General features: G+C 45.7%; 1 protein-coding gene across 3 annotated transcripts in view; it reads right to left on the bottom strand.

The window, feature by feature from the left end:
• The window catches only part of PCYT1A (phosphate cytidylyltransferase 1A, choline), a 132,050-nt gene that overhangs the window by 12,876 nt on the left and 104,406 nt on the right, over positions 1-14,768 (bottom strand). For all 3 annotated transcript variants that reach the window (XM_069212813.1, XM_069212812.1, XM_069212814.1), the window contains 4 exons: positions 12,495-12,594; positions 11,985-12,101; positions 4,025-4,176; positions 2,237-2,315 (listed from right to left, as the gene is read on the bottom strand). In XM_069212813.1, coding sequence (XP_069068914.1) covers positions 2,237-2,315; positions 4,025-4,176; positions 11,985-12,101; positions 12,495-12,594 — 448 coding nt within the window. The remainder of the gene's footprint in view (positions 1-2,236; positions 2,316-4,024; positions 4,177-11,984; positions 12,102-12,494; positions 12,595-14,768) is intronic.

The raw sequence follows: 14,768 nt of genomic DNA, 5'->3' as shown, positions 1-14,768 counted from the left end.
CATTTACAGGCAAGAAATCTAAATAAGCCTTGTGGATATCTTGAAAATCTGGCAAGGAATAGCCCTGGCGGAACTACAATGGAAACCCTGCCGTAGAGTTCAAGAAAACCGGAACCGGTCCAGTACGTAAGCTTGGTCACATCCTTTACAATGCGTGTTTTCTCAACACTTCTTGACTTACCACTGCGTACAGCAGTGCTTCCCGGATCCCAGACTGGATGACAAGACAGTACCTACAAAAACCCTTCTTAGAGGATATACAGAGGTCGGCGATGCGACCCAGAAACACCCTCATTAGAGATTATATGGAGGTCAGCAATGGATCCTACAAATACAGATCGTCGAGCTTATACAGAGGTCAGCGATGGATCCTACAAACACTGTTCTCAGATGGTTATACAAAGGTGAGCGATGGTACCTACAAACACCCTTCTTAGAGGTGTAGAGATGTCAGCGATAGTACTCAGAAACACCCTTGTTAGAGGTTATACAGAGGTCAGCGATGGATCCTACAAACACTGTTCTCAGATGGTTATACAAAGGTGAGTGATGGTACCTACAAACACCCTTCTTGGAGGGTGTACAGAGGTCGGCGATGCGACCCAGAAACACCCTTCTTGGAGGTGTAGAGATGTCAGCGATAGTACTCAGAAACACCCTTGTTAGAGGTTATACAGAGGTCAGCGATGGATCCTACAAACACTGTTCTCAGGTGTTTATACAAAGGTGAGCGATGGTACCTACAAACACCCTTCTTAGAGGTGTAGAGATGTCAGCGATGGTACTCAGAAACACCCTTGTTAGAGGTTATACAGAGGTCAGCAATGGATCCTACAAACACTGTTCTCAGATGGTTATACAAAGGTGAGTGATGGTACCTACAAACACCCTTCTTAGAGGTGTAGAGATGTCAGCGATGGTACTCAGAAACACCCTTGTTAGAGGTTATACAGAGGTCAGCAATGGATCCTACAAACACTGTTCTCAGATGGTTATACAAAGGTGAGTGATGGTACCTACAAACACCCTTCTTGGAGGGTGTACAGAGGTCAGCGATGCAACCCATAAACACCCTTCTTAGAGATTATATGGAGGTCAGCAATGGTTCCTACAAACACCCTTCTTAGAGGTGTATAGGTCAGCGATGGTTCCTACAAACACCCTTCTTGGAGGCGTAGAGATGTCAGCGATGGTACTCAGAAACACCCTTGTTAGAGGTTATACAGAGGTCAGCAATGGATCCTACAAATACAGATCGTCGAGCTTATACAGAGGTCAGCAATGGATCCTACAAACACTGTTCTCAGATGGTTATACAAAGGTGAGCGATGGTTCCTACAAACACCCTTCTTAGAGGTGTAGAGATGTCAGCGATGGTACTCAGAAACACCCTTGTTAGAGGTTATACAGAGGTCAGCAATGGATCCTACAAATACAGATCGTCGAGCTTATACAGAGGTCAGCAATGGATCCTACAAACACTGTTCTCAGATGGTTATACAAAGGTGAGTGATGGTACCTACAAACACCCTTCTTGGAGGGTGTACAGAGGTCAGCGATGCAACCCATAAACACCGTTCTTAGAGATTATATGGAGGTCAGCAATGGTTCCTACAAACACCCTTCTTAGAGGTGTATAGGTCAGCGATGGTACTCAGAAACACCCTTGTTAGAGGTTATACAAATGTCAGCAACTGATCCTACAAATGCTGCTCTCAGAGGTTATGCAGAGGTCTGTGATAGATCCTACAAACACCATTCTTATTGGTTATACCGAGGTTAGCATTGGTACCTACAAACACCCTTCTTAGAGGGTGTACAGAGGTCAGCAATGGATCCTACAAACACCCCTCTTAGAGGTTATACAGAGGTCAGCAATGGATCCTACGAACACCGTTCTTAGAGGTTATACAGAGGTCACCGATGGATCCTACAAACACCGTTCTCAGAGTTTATACAGAGGTCAGCAATGTGAACCACCATCACCTAAGACTCTAGCAGCTTCATTCTACTGGTACCATGCAACAGGTGTTATCTAGGGCCACCAACTTCCTCTTTATCATTCGGCAAAGAGCTGGATAGGACTATTAAGTAGAACTTAATATGAAGAAGTCTTTATTCATTCTTAACATGGTCTGTCTGGGTTTCTTTAGTAACGCTTTCTACTGGAGAACCGTCTGCAGTAACTTAGCCATCAGAGAAACAGCAAGAACCCTGCACCGCCGTCAGCACCCACCTGCTTCCTTTATGTGCTTGTAAACGTCGTCACTGCCTGCAGAAGAATACGGGATGTCGTCATGCGCAACAAAGTCAATCTGCAAACATGAAGAAATGTAGCTTAGGAGGGTTAAAAGCCGGAATATGCACATAAACTGCTAGTATTAACTATTCCTTAAGTTCTACTCATCTCTCCTTAAAAATAGCTAAATGCAGCACGGGTATAAAGAAAGGGAAATTACAACTCAACAGGCAAGGCTGGGGCAGCCACAGGACGCGGGGCAGCAACATAAATGATCAAAGCACCAGTCAACGGCAAAATTGATATCTCACAAGAAGCACTCACAGCATCCTGCAGGAATATCAACTCCTGTAGGGCCAAGCATGGACGTTAGAACCCACAAGTATATTACAATCTGTCTGTAGGTGCTGTGAACTACTGTGAGTTGCTCGCCACCAGAGCACATCCCATAATGCAGATGCGGGGTCCACAGATGCAGTCTGCAAATGTAGTGCCCATGACCCATGGAGGATCCAGGTCTCTATCCAACGGCGACTCTTTTAAACATAAGGGCTGTTCCCAGACACAGCAGGCACACACGTGGGAAGATGCAAGCACAACAAAAGATTAAGGGGGTCATTCCAAGCTTGGCGGGCGGCTCCGAACCGCCAGAAGACCGTACCGCGGTCAAAAGACCGCGGCGGTCATTCTGGGTTTCCCACTGGGCTGGCGGGCGACCGCCAAAAGGCCGCCCGCCAGCCCAGTGGGAAACACCCTTCTACGAGGAAGCCGGCTCCGAATGGAGCCGGCGGAGTGGAAGGTGTGCGACGGGTGCAGTAGCACCCGTCGCGAATTTCAGTGTCTGCTAAGCAGACACTGAAATTCAAAGTGGGGCCCTCTTACGGGGGCCCCTGCAGTGCCCATGCCATTGGCATGGGCACTGCAGGGGCCCCACGACACCCCTCACCGCCATCCTGTTCCTGGCGGTCGAAACCGCCAGGAACAGGATGGCGGTGAGGGGGTCGGAATCCCCCTGCGCCGCCATGGGGGATTCCTCAGGGCAGCGGAAAACTGGCGGGACACCGCCGGTATTTCCGGTTCTGACCGCGCCCATACCGCCGCGGTCAGAATGCCCTTAGGAGCACCGCCAGCCTGTTGGCGGTGCTCCCGCCAACCCCGGCCCTGGCGGTCAAGGACCGCCGGGGTCGGAATCACCCCCTAAATGTTTTGAATACAGAAAATTTATAGTTTAAAAAAATGGAGCGCTTAGACTGAGCCGAGCTCTGAAACCGCTCCCACAGCAGATTAATCAAGCTCCATGCAGTTACTGAAATGTATAATCCAAGTCTTACCAGTTGCTATTATTATGGTTTTCATCATGTGATCTGGGCCATTCACAGTTGACTATTTCCCCAACTTTTTATTTTGGAAGTCATTCAGAATAGATCCAAACAAAATGGAGGCCCACATAGGTGGATGGTTTACAAAACTTAATTATTTCAGACTTTTGTTAAAATCTTCAGAAAAATAAGTATCATTCAAACAAGTTTTCAGCTAGCCTCTCTGCTAAAAATCAAAGTGGGACCAAAATGGAATACAGCACCAGCAACAATAATGGACTCTTATTCAAAGAACTACCTTTGAGAGTAAGTTTAGTTATCTCCCACCAGTGGAATTAGGGTAGGAACATGTGACCCTCAACTCCCCTTGGGAACTAATAGTTTAAAGTGAGTTGTGTTTCTTGTGTCACTTGAACAAAGATATATTGACACACACAAGCAATTAAAATACCACCACAATCCTTACCTGATGCTCAGCTAGGAACTCCGGCGTTAGCGTCCATGGGGCGTTTCGCACCACCTCATCAACGTATCGACAGTGCTGCACGGCATCATAACGCTCTGCCTCGTTCATCACCGTGAAGCCCTTCAAGTTGTGCGTCAGCTCGTCACTGCATACTAAACACAAATTAGTGTCTTCAGGTAACAAGCAGAATGCACCGTATCGTAAAATCACTTCTGTTTTATAAGCTCTGACACTGCTGAGATGAAGACAACGTGGCAGACGGCAATTTATGGGAAGGTATATCCATGTGTTGAAGATTAAACACTGGGTTTTCTGACCCAAATTCCTATGTTCGGTCTAGTCAGCAGACAGGCTGCACTTCCTGTGTGACATACATATATTACCTAGTTGTGCTCGCCACTAGCTAGTAATAGTTAGGACCTATCGCATTCTAAGTGTATCATACATCAAAGCCTAAAAAAGTTTATATCTCTCTCCCTCTCTTCCAATCTCGTTCCCCACTCACAACCCTCTCAGGCACTTATGCACCCACTCACAGCCCCAACTCAGACCCTCACACACCCACTCAGACAGTTACGCACCCAGTCAAATCCACTCATACTATCATAGACACACACTCAGCCCCACTGACACCCTCATCCGCCCACTCACAGTCCAGTGCACACACTGACGCACCCAGCAAAAACACTGATGTATGCACTCCCCCACCCAGGCAGACACAGCCACTCTCCCCCCCAGATACACACTCTCACGCCTATACTCCTACCGAGAAAAGCCGCAACCAACTCCCGCCATGCATAGCCAAAGGGCTGTGCACAGCACGGGGTTGAGTGGCTAGAGGGGCTGCCCGCAGGGTCTGGCGGCAGGCCAGCTTTGTGGATACCCTCTGCTGTGCATGGGTGAAGGCCGTGCACGGTGGGTGTAAGGTTGGGTGCTTCTAGGGGGCTGGCCTCGGGGCCATACGTGATGGTGGTTGGATTAAGGTATAGTACTGAAAATGACTAACGTAAAAAATAAAATAAAAAAAAACACAGAAAAAAAACAAAGGATACAGGGATGTTATAGTTAGGAAATAGATTTTTTTTTTAATGGATATTCACTTTAAAAACCAAAGGTTACAAGGAAGTTATAGCTAGGCTTCCATTTTAAACGTACGAAACCATAAAAATTCACCAGTTAGAGGGATAGAGAGAGAGGGAAGGAGATGGAGGTGAGAGAGGGGGAGAGGGAGAGAGACACCACCCCACCATGACCTGCCCAGTGCTGTAGGCTGGCCCTCACCTACGGTTACAGGCAGTATGAAGTCAAATCACAATCCTGTATACTCTTGAAATAAAGCCCCTAAGGTCAGACTCCTTTTATGTAGGCCCCAACTCAATCTTGAATAATGGAAGTCACCCTCCTTCCTGACTTAAGCCAAATCATTGTCCGGTCTGTCCTTTGAAGCAGATGTCATCGCACCTTATCTTTCTAAGAACTATCAGAGCGTCAAGTCTATCAACTAATGACATAGATGTAACACCTGATGCGACACTTGTCTGGGTCAAGTGTCTACTTTCCAAGGTCAAGGTTAAATAGGAACGCATACAGACATATAACCAAAATAATGTAGTCTCAATTGAAGTTCTCTTACTTTGTATGTTCAGAAGGAAACACCTGGGACGCACACCTTGATCCACATAATCTAGTTCAGAGTTCCTAAACTTATGTCAGAAATTCAGATTTCTGATAAGATTTAATATACAAGGATTTCCACTGGGCCACTTGTCAGGGGAGCTCCTTTGACCAGATTATTGCCTGAGATTCTGCCAGCGAGGCTCTCACCTACTGCAAGTGCACTTTCCAGAGGGTACATCTTGCCTGATGCCTGAAGCGGATAAAGAGTGCAGTGTATGCTTGACCTTCGCTTGGAACATTGTCTTCAAGCGTCCGCTGACAGTCTTGTTGTCAATAAGGCTTGCAGTGCGTCTCTTCTCCCTAAGAAACTCTAGACTGCAAGTTGCTCTAACCTCCATGCTCTCTTAGTGTAGCGCATCGAAGGAGACGTTAGGGTATGACAAGATGTTTAAAATGGGCGATTCCTCATTTATGCTTCTAGGTCTGTAATAGACATAAACAAGTACATATAAGTCCCCTCTGGGAAATAAGCTTTTAGCTCCAAAATGTCTTAGGAGTTGGGATTTAAAGTTTTGATTCATAAGTTCGAGTCAGTTTTGACCCGAATCAAGAGGCTTCCTATTGCCCTTCCTCGAGCAATGTTTTAACATAATACGTAGTATGGCAGATTTAAACAGGGGTTCATTGCCCATGTCTCTTGTAACATACATACATCAAACAGGTGCAAGCTCTTTGGGCCCAATACCAGCAATGGTCACGAAATAATTCTGATTGCTCCTGATAAGTTGAAGCTTTGGCCCAATTTGAGGAGGATCGGAGATCAGAGCCGCTTGGCTGTGGGATGTATTTATTGGAAAAAGCAGAGATGCAAAATGGTTGCATGTCCCCGTTGACGGTGTCAAGTTGGCATTGTCAGGCTAAGGATTGGCATCAAGAGCATCCAGTGTCATCCTGTGTCTGGTTGTACTCCGATGCCTCTGTAGCCCAATTCATGAAGGAAAAGGGATCAGCTTCATGGCAATGAGCCCCATTTAAGGGTGCTAGATTTAATATGCTAATCAATCCAGTCATCCTGGTGATCCCCCCCCCCCCTTTAAGGGATGCCCCCACATAACATTTTCACACACCGTCAATCGTGAGTATCCAGAGTTGAAAGGGGCTCAAAGGCATTTTTTGTGGCTATTTTGAACATTGTTTGATGGGATCTTCGGGTCGGGTGTTTGCCAAAAGTGGGCACACCATCTGGTCTATAGAAATAGCCTAGTGGAGGCACTTTAATTTGGCTTAGAGGTGGAAGTCATTGAGCTTAATCGCCGTAGAAGTAATTCTACTAAATACTAGGACTTGAAGTAAACAATACACAGTCCCCAGGGCAGACTTTAGAATGTTTGCCTCGCAAGGGAGCTCTTCTAACCGGTATAACCTCCTGGGACAATTCCTGGGATCATCTCGCGTTTGTTTTTATCCAGTAAATAGATTTATTTTTCAAGGCCTGTGCATCTTCACTCAGACCATGGGGTATCGCAGGAACATTCTTGAGCACTACCAAACAGGGAGTACACTGTGGGGGCACAATTGGGGCTATCTGGCCAGGGTTCTACCTGAATGCCCTGAAGTGCTACAAAGAAGGGTATTTGTACTAGACATGTCCCTTCTTTCCATCCGATGCAGTCTTATATTACCCCGGGTTTGCCCTTCTGCATTACCTGCCAAGTCTGCTGCACACTGGCAAGTTGTAGGCTTAGACTGACAAGGAGTTTGCAACGGAGAGGAAGGATTTGGCTTCGCCTGCGCCGGTTGATGTAACAGCGCAGTGGCGGAGTAAGGTCTTTTTCCTACTGCTGGGGGGAGGAGGGCTCCTAAGGGACTCTACAAGGCTTCCAGGCGAACCACCAGGGGAGCTAGCTCTGCTCTTAATATTTCTCTATGTCTGTCTACGCGGCTCTCTATAAACATAGACGTACGGCGATGAGGGCCTTGAAGACCCTCATTTACTAAGGTTGGAAGCGGCTGAGGGTGCAGGTCGCACTGCAAGATTTTATCTGAGGAGCTTCTTGAGTGGTTAGATAATGCAAGATTTGGGGCCTTAGCTTTCTTACTAGTTTGGTTCTAGTGTATTATCCTTTTGAACTTATGGGCCGAGAAAGTGATGCAATCAGGCGAATGGTTGCCATTCTCCACGCTGAAAACTTCTACCTGGGCCTAAGGTTGAGGTTTTGATGTAAGACTAAAAAATGGGCCCTGGGATGGGGTGGTAGCTAGGTGCAGATCTATGGCGGCCTCTGGGGAAGGTTTGGGGGTTGCGTGGCCAGAGAAGGAGGAGAACCTAGGTTTAACCACATCCTTCTTTATGAGAGGGCAGTCTCTGTACTTGCACTGCCCCTACAGCCCTCTCAAGCATACGGTCTTTAGAAGTACATTTCAAAGTAGGGGTAGGGTAGGGGTTTGAGATAGGGACCATTCTGCCGGCTTCTCCCTCCCCAAACCTTCCACTATTCAAGTCCCTGGTGAGTTATTTCGCCATGGCATGTTGGTCTGGGCCCCATATATTAACTGCCCGAGCAACGTGACATTGTCAGGGGCTCCAATTCACATTACACCGAAGGGGACAGAGATTATTCTCAACCATAAAAAGAGGGATCTGGGTAGTCCTGGTAATTACAGGCTAAAAAACCTATAGGATACTCTCCAAAATATTTACATGAGGCAGCTGTTAAACAAATTAAACAACTGGATTGAAGATGCAAAGATTCAAAGCCCCAATCTGGATTTAGACGCAGGGTCAGCACTATGGACCAGGTACTGAGGCTGCTTCTTAGAATTTGGAAGTTTACACGGTTCAGGGAAGACCATTTGTATACAGCCTTTGTTGACCTCAAAGCAGCCTTTGACTTGGTCCCCTGGGAGCTCCTATGGGTGACATTAAAAACCCTAGACGTACCCGACACCCTGCTCAGCCAACTATCCATTAGGATAATTATGTCCAAGTGCAATGGGGGTCCTTGGGGACAACTAACAGACCAGATCCCAATACGCAGAGGAGTGAGGCAGGGGTGTGCGCTGACCCCCACCATTTTTTCTTATTTGTTAATGTTATTGAGGCACTCCGAAAAGGAAAAAATAGATGCACCCAAATTAGATGGAGATAGTGACCTGCTTTACTATTAGCCAATGACACCCTTCCAACTTCACAGACCCCTAGGGGATTACAGCAGATCCTGGATTACTTTAATTTCTTCTGTGGGTCCAGAGGTCTGGAGATTAATGTTTCAAAAACCGAATTCATGGTAGTTAGACCCCACAGACCACTTAAAAACATTCTAGCCTCAAGAAATTAGAAACTGGAGCAGGTCTTTAGATTTAAATATTTTGGAATTCTGCTAGATAGCAGGGCCTCGTGGTCCCCCACATCCAGAAAAGAAGGGTGGTGCTTCAATATCAGGCATCAATTATGCATAAAAAACATCCATAAAAAACAACACAGGACAACCTGAGCCCTACTACTGGCCACAGAGGTATACAAATTAAAAGCCCCATCAGCTGCTTTATATGGCGCTGAACTATGGGGCCACATGGATTCTGACCCACTCATTCTTAGTAAAAATAAATTAGTATGATCGCTCCTCCTTCTCCCCAAGAGCATCCCTTTAATACCTATGTTTCTTGATGCGGCACTCAAATGGGTGAAATATATTGTTCAGCTAAGGCCCTTAATATATTGGGTAAGGATTTGGACCACAGAGGACCTTCAGCCTTACCCAAGTGCAGAAAAGGAATTATTGTCCATTGACACAGGCCTTACTTTCTGTGGTTTAGGCATGGCCAATTCTGGTATGAAAAACTGGGTGTTGGTTCTTTCTGGACAGACCCCACATCAATGACCTATGCCCTAAAGCAGTGGCCTCCAAACTTTTTAATACTGACACCCCCTCCACCCCCCGCCGGCCCCCCCCACGCCGGCTGAAAAATAAAAAATCATTGGGGGCCCCCCTCAGAATTTTTCACAAATATTTTCTAAAGATGGCAATGCTGAAATATGTCTAGACCTATTTAAACATTGCAGTTAAGTACTGTTATCTTTTTAAAAATGCAATAACATGCTTCTGCTTAAAACAAAACACTAATTTGTGTAATGCTTCATTTGGCCAGAGCCTGACCCCCGCCTGGGATCACCTGAGGCCCCCAGTTTGAAGACCCCTGCCTTAAAGAAACAATTAAAACCCTGCTTATATTCAAGCCAGCCATTCCGATTCTTCCACCTTAGGGAGACTGGCGAATGAATTTCTTATTTTAAAAGACAGTCCCTCATACGAGGCATTGTGAGATATTCCCCGACAACAATTGACAAAAACTTTATATTGGAAGTTTTGCTACGTCATACTTGAGATATGGGCCTGTACAGCGACACGGAATGCTGGCAGGAGGCCCCATCTTAACAATCTCTGTACAATGTACTCCTTGGCAGCTAAAGAAACCATGAGTCACACTGTTTTCTGCCCTGGATATAAAAAGCAGAGAAGCTGGTGGATTCCCTCCACTCTGTAACCATTTAGCTATTAGGAGGAACACTGAGGCCCTAAAGTTACTAAAGGCCTGGCCTGTAGTCTGGATGGCAAGGCACGCAGAGCTTTATCAAGCATATTTGTTCCCCTTTAAGACTGATCGATCAATGAAGAAAGGAATGAATTATGCTTCATTTAGTAAACTGTGCTGGGGGTTGGTGCACTTTACATCATTTCAGAGCATATGGAGCCCTGTGTCTGGTTTCTAGTAAGCACTTATAACTGCGTTGTGGGAAAATGCCAATAAACAAACAGCCGGCTTGCTGGCTAGTATTTGGATATTATTATGGCACTAGACAGTTCATATTAGTTTTTAACTTAGCGATGACCAGTCTTACGCAGCCAATCCAACTACAGCATCCAAACTCACTTGTAGGACGCGCCAACGCAAAAATGTGATTATCCCTTTCAAGAAGACGCTTACATATGTATCGCTGTATCCACAGAAAGTAGCAACTTGAACCTGGCCCTTATCTCTTTCTCCTCCACCAGCCACGACTATTATCCGCCGCTACAAGCGCACACAACTGCAACAGTTGTCGACATGGATGAACGTACTTGGTTCCATTTTATCTGATTTTAAAGTATATGCAATATAATCTGTTATTCCGCGTAGAATGGACGTGAGATGTTAAATCTGCTGTTATGTACATTGCACTTTTTGTTTGAACTTAGGGCTCAAGTTTTCCATCCAAAGGTTGGACTATTTTATGAAAAGAAAAGTTTTATTAACTATACGTTTTATGGAATGAATTCTTTCTGAAATAAATATTTTACTATTAGGGTAATTACAAAGTGCCTTATTGCTGTTCTTGTAATATTCTGTGTAGTTGTTTTAGATGTAGTGAGAAACAGGTTGTTCCTGTAGTAGTAAATACTTTTACTTAAAAGTGTTCATTCTTCCTAGTCCGGTGTGTGTGTGAGATATTGTGAACAACGAAACAGGTTTGTTGCTGTTATCATGGTTCCCTGATCCCTTCCTTAGGGATTGTAGTAACTCAGAGGTAACCTCTCTCTTTCAGTCACACACTGACTAGTGTTTTGCAGGAACACAAGAACCTATCTTTCACATTCCTCGTTGGTTCATTGAACCCAGTTCACCAGTTTCACCCGTGGGGGGGGAAGCGCACTTTGTAGAGCTACGCCAAAGTCGTAACTTACGCAACACCCCTGGCCTCAAGACAAACAACTATTCATCATCAGAGGTCTCAACCCTCACCATGCCTCCTCTAGCAGTATCAGAGCCATTTCATGCCAGTCACTGCTAGAAGCAGGAGATTCCACGGTCTCGGGGACCACAGGGAAGAGCAAGGAGTACTCTCACCATGGAGGGGGTGGCGGGGGGACCTTTCCTCGTTAATTTTTTTATACATCAAGATCAGGGTCTTTGATTTAGATTGTTTCAGTTTCTTCTATTGGATGTTTTTCTATCTTCATTATTTCTGTTTTTCTTATCCTCTGTCTATCTTTTACTACGTGCTTTCTTCCCAGCGCTTCGATTCTCTTTGAGTAGGAACGTGCTTTATAAATCTCGAATTACATTACATTACATGAACAGACAAGCATGAGTATTGGATGCAGGAAGGTTCCCTCGCAGCTACTCCTTACTGTGTCTGCAAGGAAGAAACAGAGGCAACTTCCGCATGCACTTCCTGGAGGTCAATATCTACCCAGCAACTCATCACAGTGTAGAATTCACCTAATGTTCTTTGTACACTTCATGCAAGCTAAGTAAACATTGGAAGGACAATGAATGAAGTCAGTTCAAGAGTTCTTCCTACCTCCTACAATGAGGTAAGTATTCGGGAAGAGGCATTTTGCCTGCATTAAGGCCCGAGCGTGTCCAGAGTGGAACAGGTCGAAGATTCCATCGGCGTACACTCTCACCGGTCGGTCCACTAAGTCAAAGAGAGATAAAGACATCAGCGATGACCAGTCTTATGCAGCCAATCCAGCGACAGCATCTGAACTCACTTGTAGGACGCGCCAACACAAAAAATATGTCTGACTTCGACAAAAAATGTGATTCGGGAAGACGCTTACATAAGTATTGCAGTATCTCACAAGAAAGTATAAACTTTTACCTGGTCCTTTGCTCATTCACAACAGCCAGCCGCTACAAGCGCACACAATTTGCAACAGTTGTAAACATGGCTGAACGTAGTCAGTTCCATGTTTTATAACTGTGTACGTGCATAGAAGAGCGACCCAGCACTAGAACAGAGGCTCTCCTGCACTTGAAACAGAAACCCGGGGAGAGAAAGCAGACTTCTGGTAGAAGTGTTGAGTACCTGGGGTCCCCCTCTGCGCCTCTTCTAGCGTCACCCTTTTGTAGGGGCGGCTGTAATCCTTCTGAAGCTGGTCCGAGAAGGGCGCCGGCTCACTCAGGCCCTGGGCAGAAAAGAACAAAAAGGCGTTAATGGAAATAACAGAAAATGAAAAACCTGTAAGTGACTGGGCAGGAGTACTCAGGTTTCAATAAAAAATACTTCGCCCTGTGCTTCCGCCCCCACCCACAGAGCCACCCAACACTAGGTGGAGCCCACTGGTCAGCTTCAGCAGTCTTCAGGACATGGAAGGATTATTTTAGAGGTCACACACCTGGTAAGTCCAGTGTACGCACCTCCAGTAATGTCATAGTTATTATTAGTTTGCTTATTCCAACGGGGCAACAGTGGTGCCCAACAGGAGCAACAGGTTGCCTCCATAGCGCTTTAGTGGCACTCAGCGAGCTCCAATGCTGGGTGTCAAGTTCACTCATCCCACAGAATCCCTGTCTAGGTCAGGCTAAAGCTTCTGGTTCGTGACAGTAAACGTGGTTCGTGTGATGGTGGCACGGATGTGTCATGGTGCCAAGCATCATCTCTCGCCACTCAGGAGAATAAGACGCAAGACTGTTAATGTTTAGGGGTGATGGCAATCTATCCCGAAATAACTAAAATCTGGGTGGGCAAACTTTTAACATGTTTATAAACTAATGAATTTATGCTGAGTCACTTGTTAGCTGAGAGAGGTTCAACGTGTTCTCTCTAAACTGGTATCCGACACATGTGATAATATATGGTGTAAGATACCCCAAACTAAGCTGCAAATATTTGACCTCTCCTCTTATAATGCTTGAGTCTTCTACGATTTGTACAACCAAAAAGAAATCTCTCAAACACAATGTCCCAGCTGCAAACATTTTATAAAAAAGGGTATAATTTGCGTTTTGCAGCATTTCAAAAATGAAACCAGGTATTTTCAAAGACAAAGTTACGAGAGACTTTCCTTTAATACGAACATAAGGTACAGGTCTCTGCGGCGATTAGGCCTTCCTATATACATTATAATTTCTTACTCCGCACTGATTTTTGCAGTCTCCACATTTCACCCTTCTTGCTTGCAACTCAGGAGGCGTCTAAATCTGAGGCCGCACCAAAACTCTCAGATGCCAGCAGCGGCACTGGGCGCGTGGTACAAAGTTTGTATCAGTATGGTGATGCAGTAGCCTTACCCGGAGCGTGGCATTACAAATATCACTGGCAGGATTCCTTAGGGCGTAGCGCAGCGCTGCCCTGAGCAGAAACTACACTGAGCCAGGAAAGATTTAGGAGCTGATTTAGATTTTGGCGGGGGTTACTCAGTCACAAACACGACTGATATCCTCTACGCCTTATTATGATTCAATTATATCCTATGGAAATTGTAATACGGTGGACGGAACAACCGTCATGTTTGTGGGCCTGATTTAGATCTTGGCAGAGGGGAACATTCTGTACAAAGGTGACGGATATCCCCTCTGCTGTTAGAACGATCCCATTATATCCTACGGAGATCGTAATACGGCGGACGGGATATCCGTCACGCTTATGATGGAGTATTACATCCACCAAGATCTAAATCAGACCCAGAGTAACCTGTCTGCCAAGATCTAATCAGGCCCTGAATCAGGAGCAGGGGTGCAATCAGATCCAAACATTGGGGGTGAGGGGGTGGGGGGCTAAGATTTTGAACGGGCGGTGCAGAGCCACCTTCAAAGCCTGGGACACATTTACTCATGAGCTCTCCCTTCACTGTTAAATGCTGCACGTTGATACTCACAGAACTAGTATACCGGGCAGGATGTGGGACTTCGTCCTAAAGTTTCTTTTACCAGGTATTTATGAAAACTACCACCCACACCAGATGTTTTACAACAGTGGGGGCCAGTGTTGCAGCTTAGGACCATTCCTTTAATTATGTTTTGTTCATACCACATTCAGCAGTAAAGTTACCAAAGGCCCACATTTTAATATGAAAGAGTTGAGGTTTTCTGTCCCCAGTTTTCTGTGGTGGTCTTGGCACAGAATGCCTCCTACATAACAAATAGGCATCTAGACTGCCCTGATGACCCGAATGCATGTGACTGTGCCATCCTGATTTTTTTTTTTTTTTTTTTAACCACTCCAGCTGACACCCTAATCTAGTGTATGCTAAGGCTGAGGCCTTACTATGGTAAAGCCACGGTACAAGACCTGTTTTCGAACCCATCGTGGTACAAGTCCCCTTTTTCATCAACACTTAACTACCGTCTCTGGGTCATT

The sequence above is a fragment of the Pleurodeles waltl genome, chromosome 11 (genome assembly GCF_031143425.1).
Source record: "Pleurodeles waltl isolate 20211129_DDA chromosome 11, aPleWal1.hap1.20221129, whole genome shotgun sequence".
Taxonomy (NCBI): domain Eukaryota; kingdom Metazoa; phylum Chordata; class Amphibia; order Caudata; family Salamandridae; genus Pleurodeles; species Pleurodeles waltl.
This window is presented reverse-complemented; position numbering and strand designations above follow the sequence as displayed.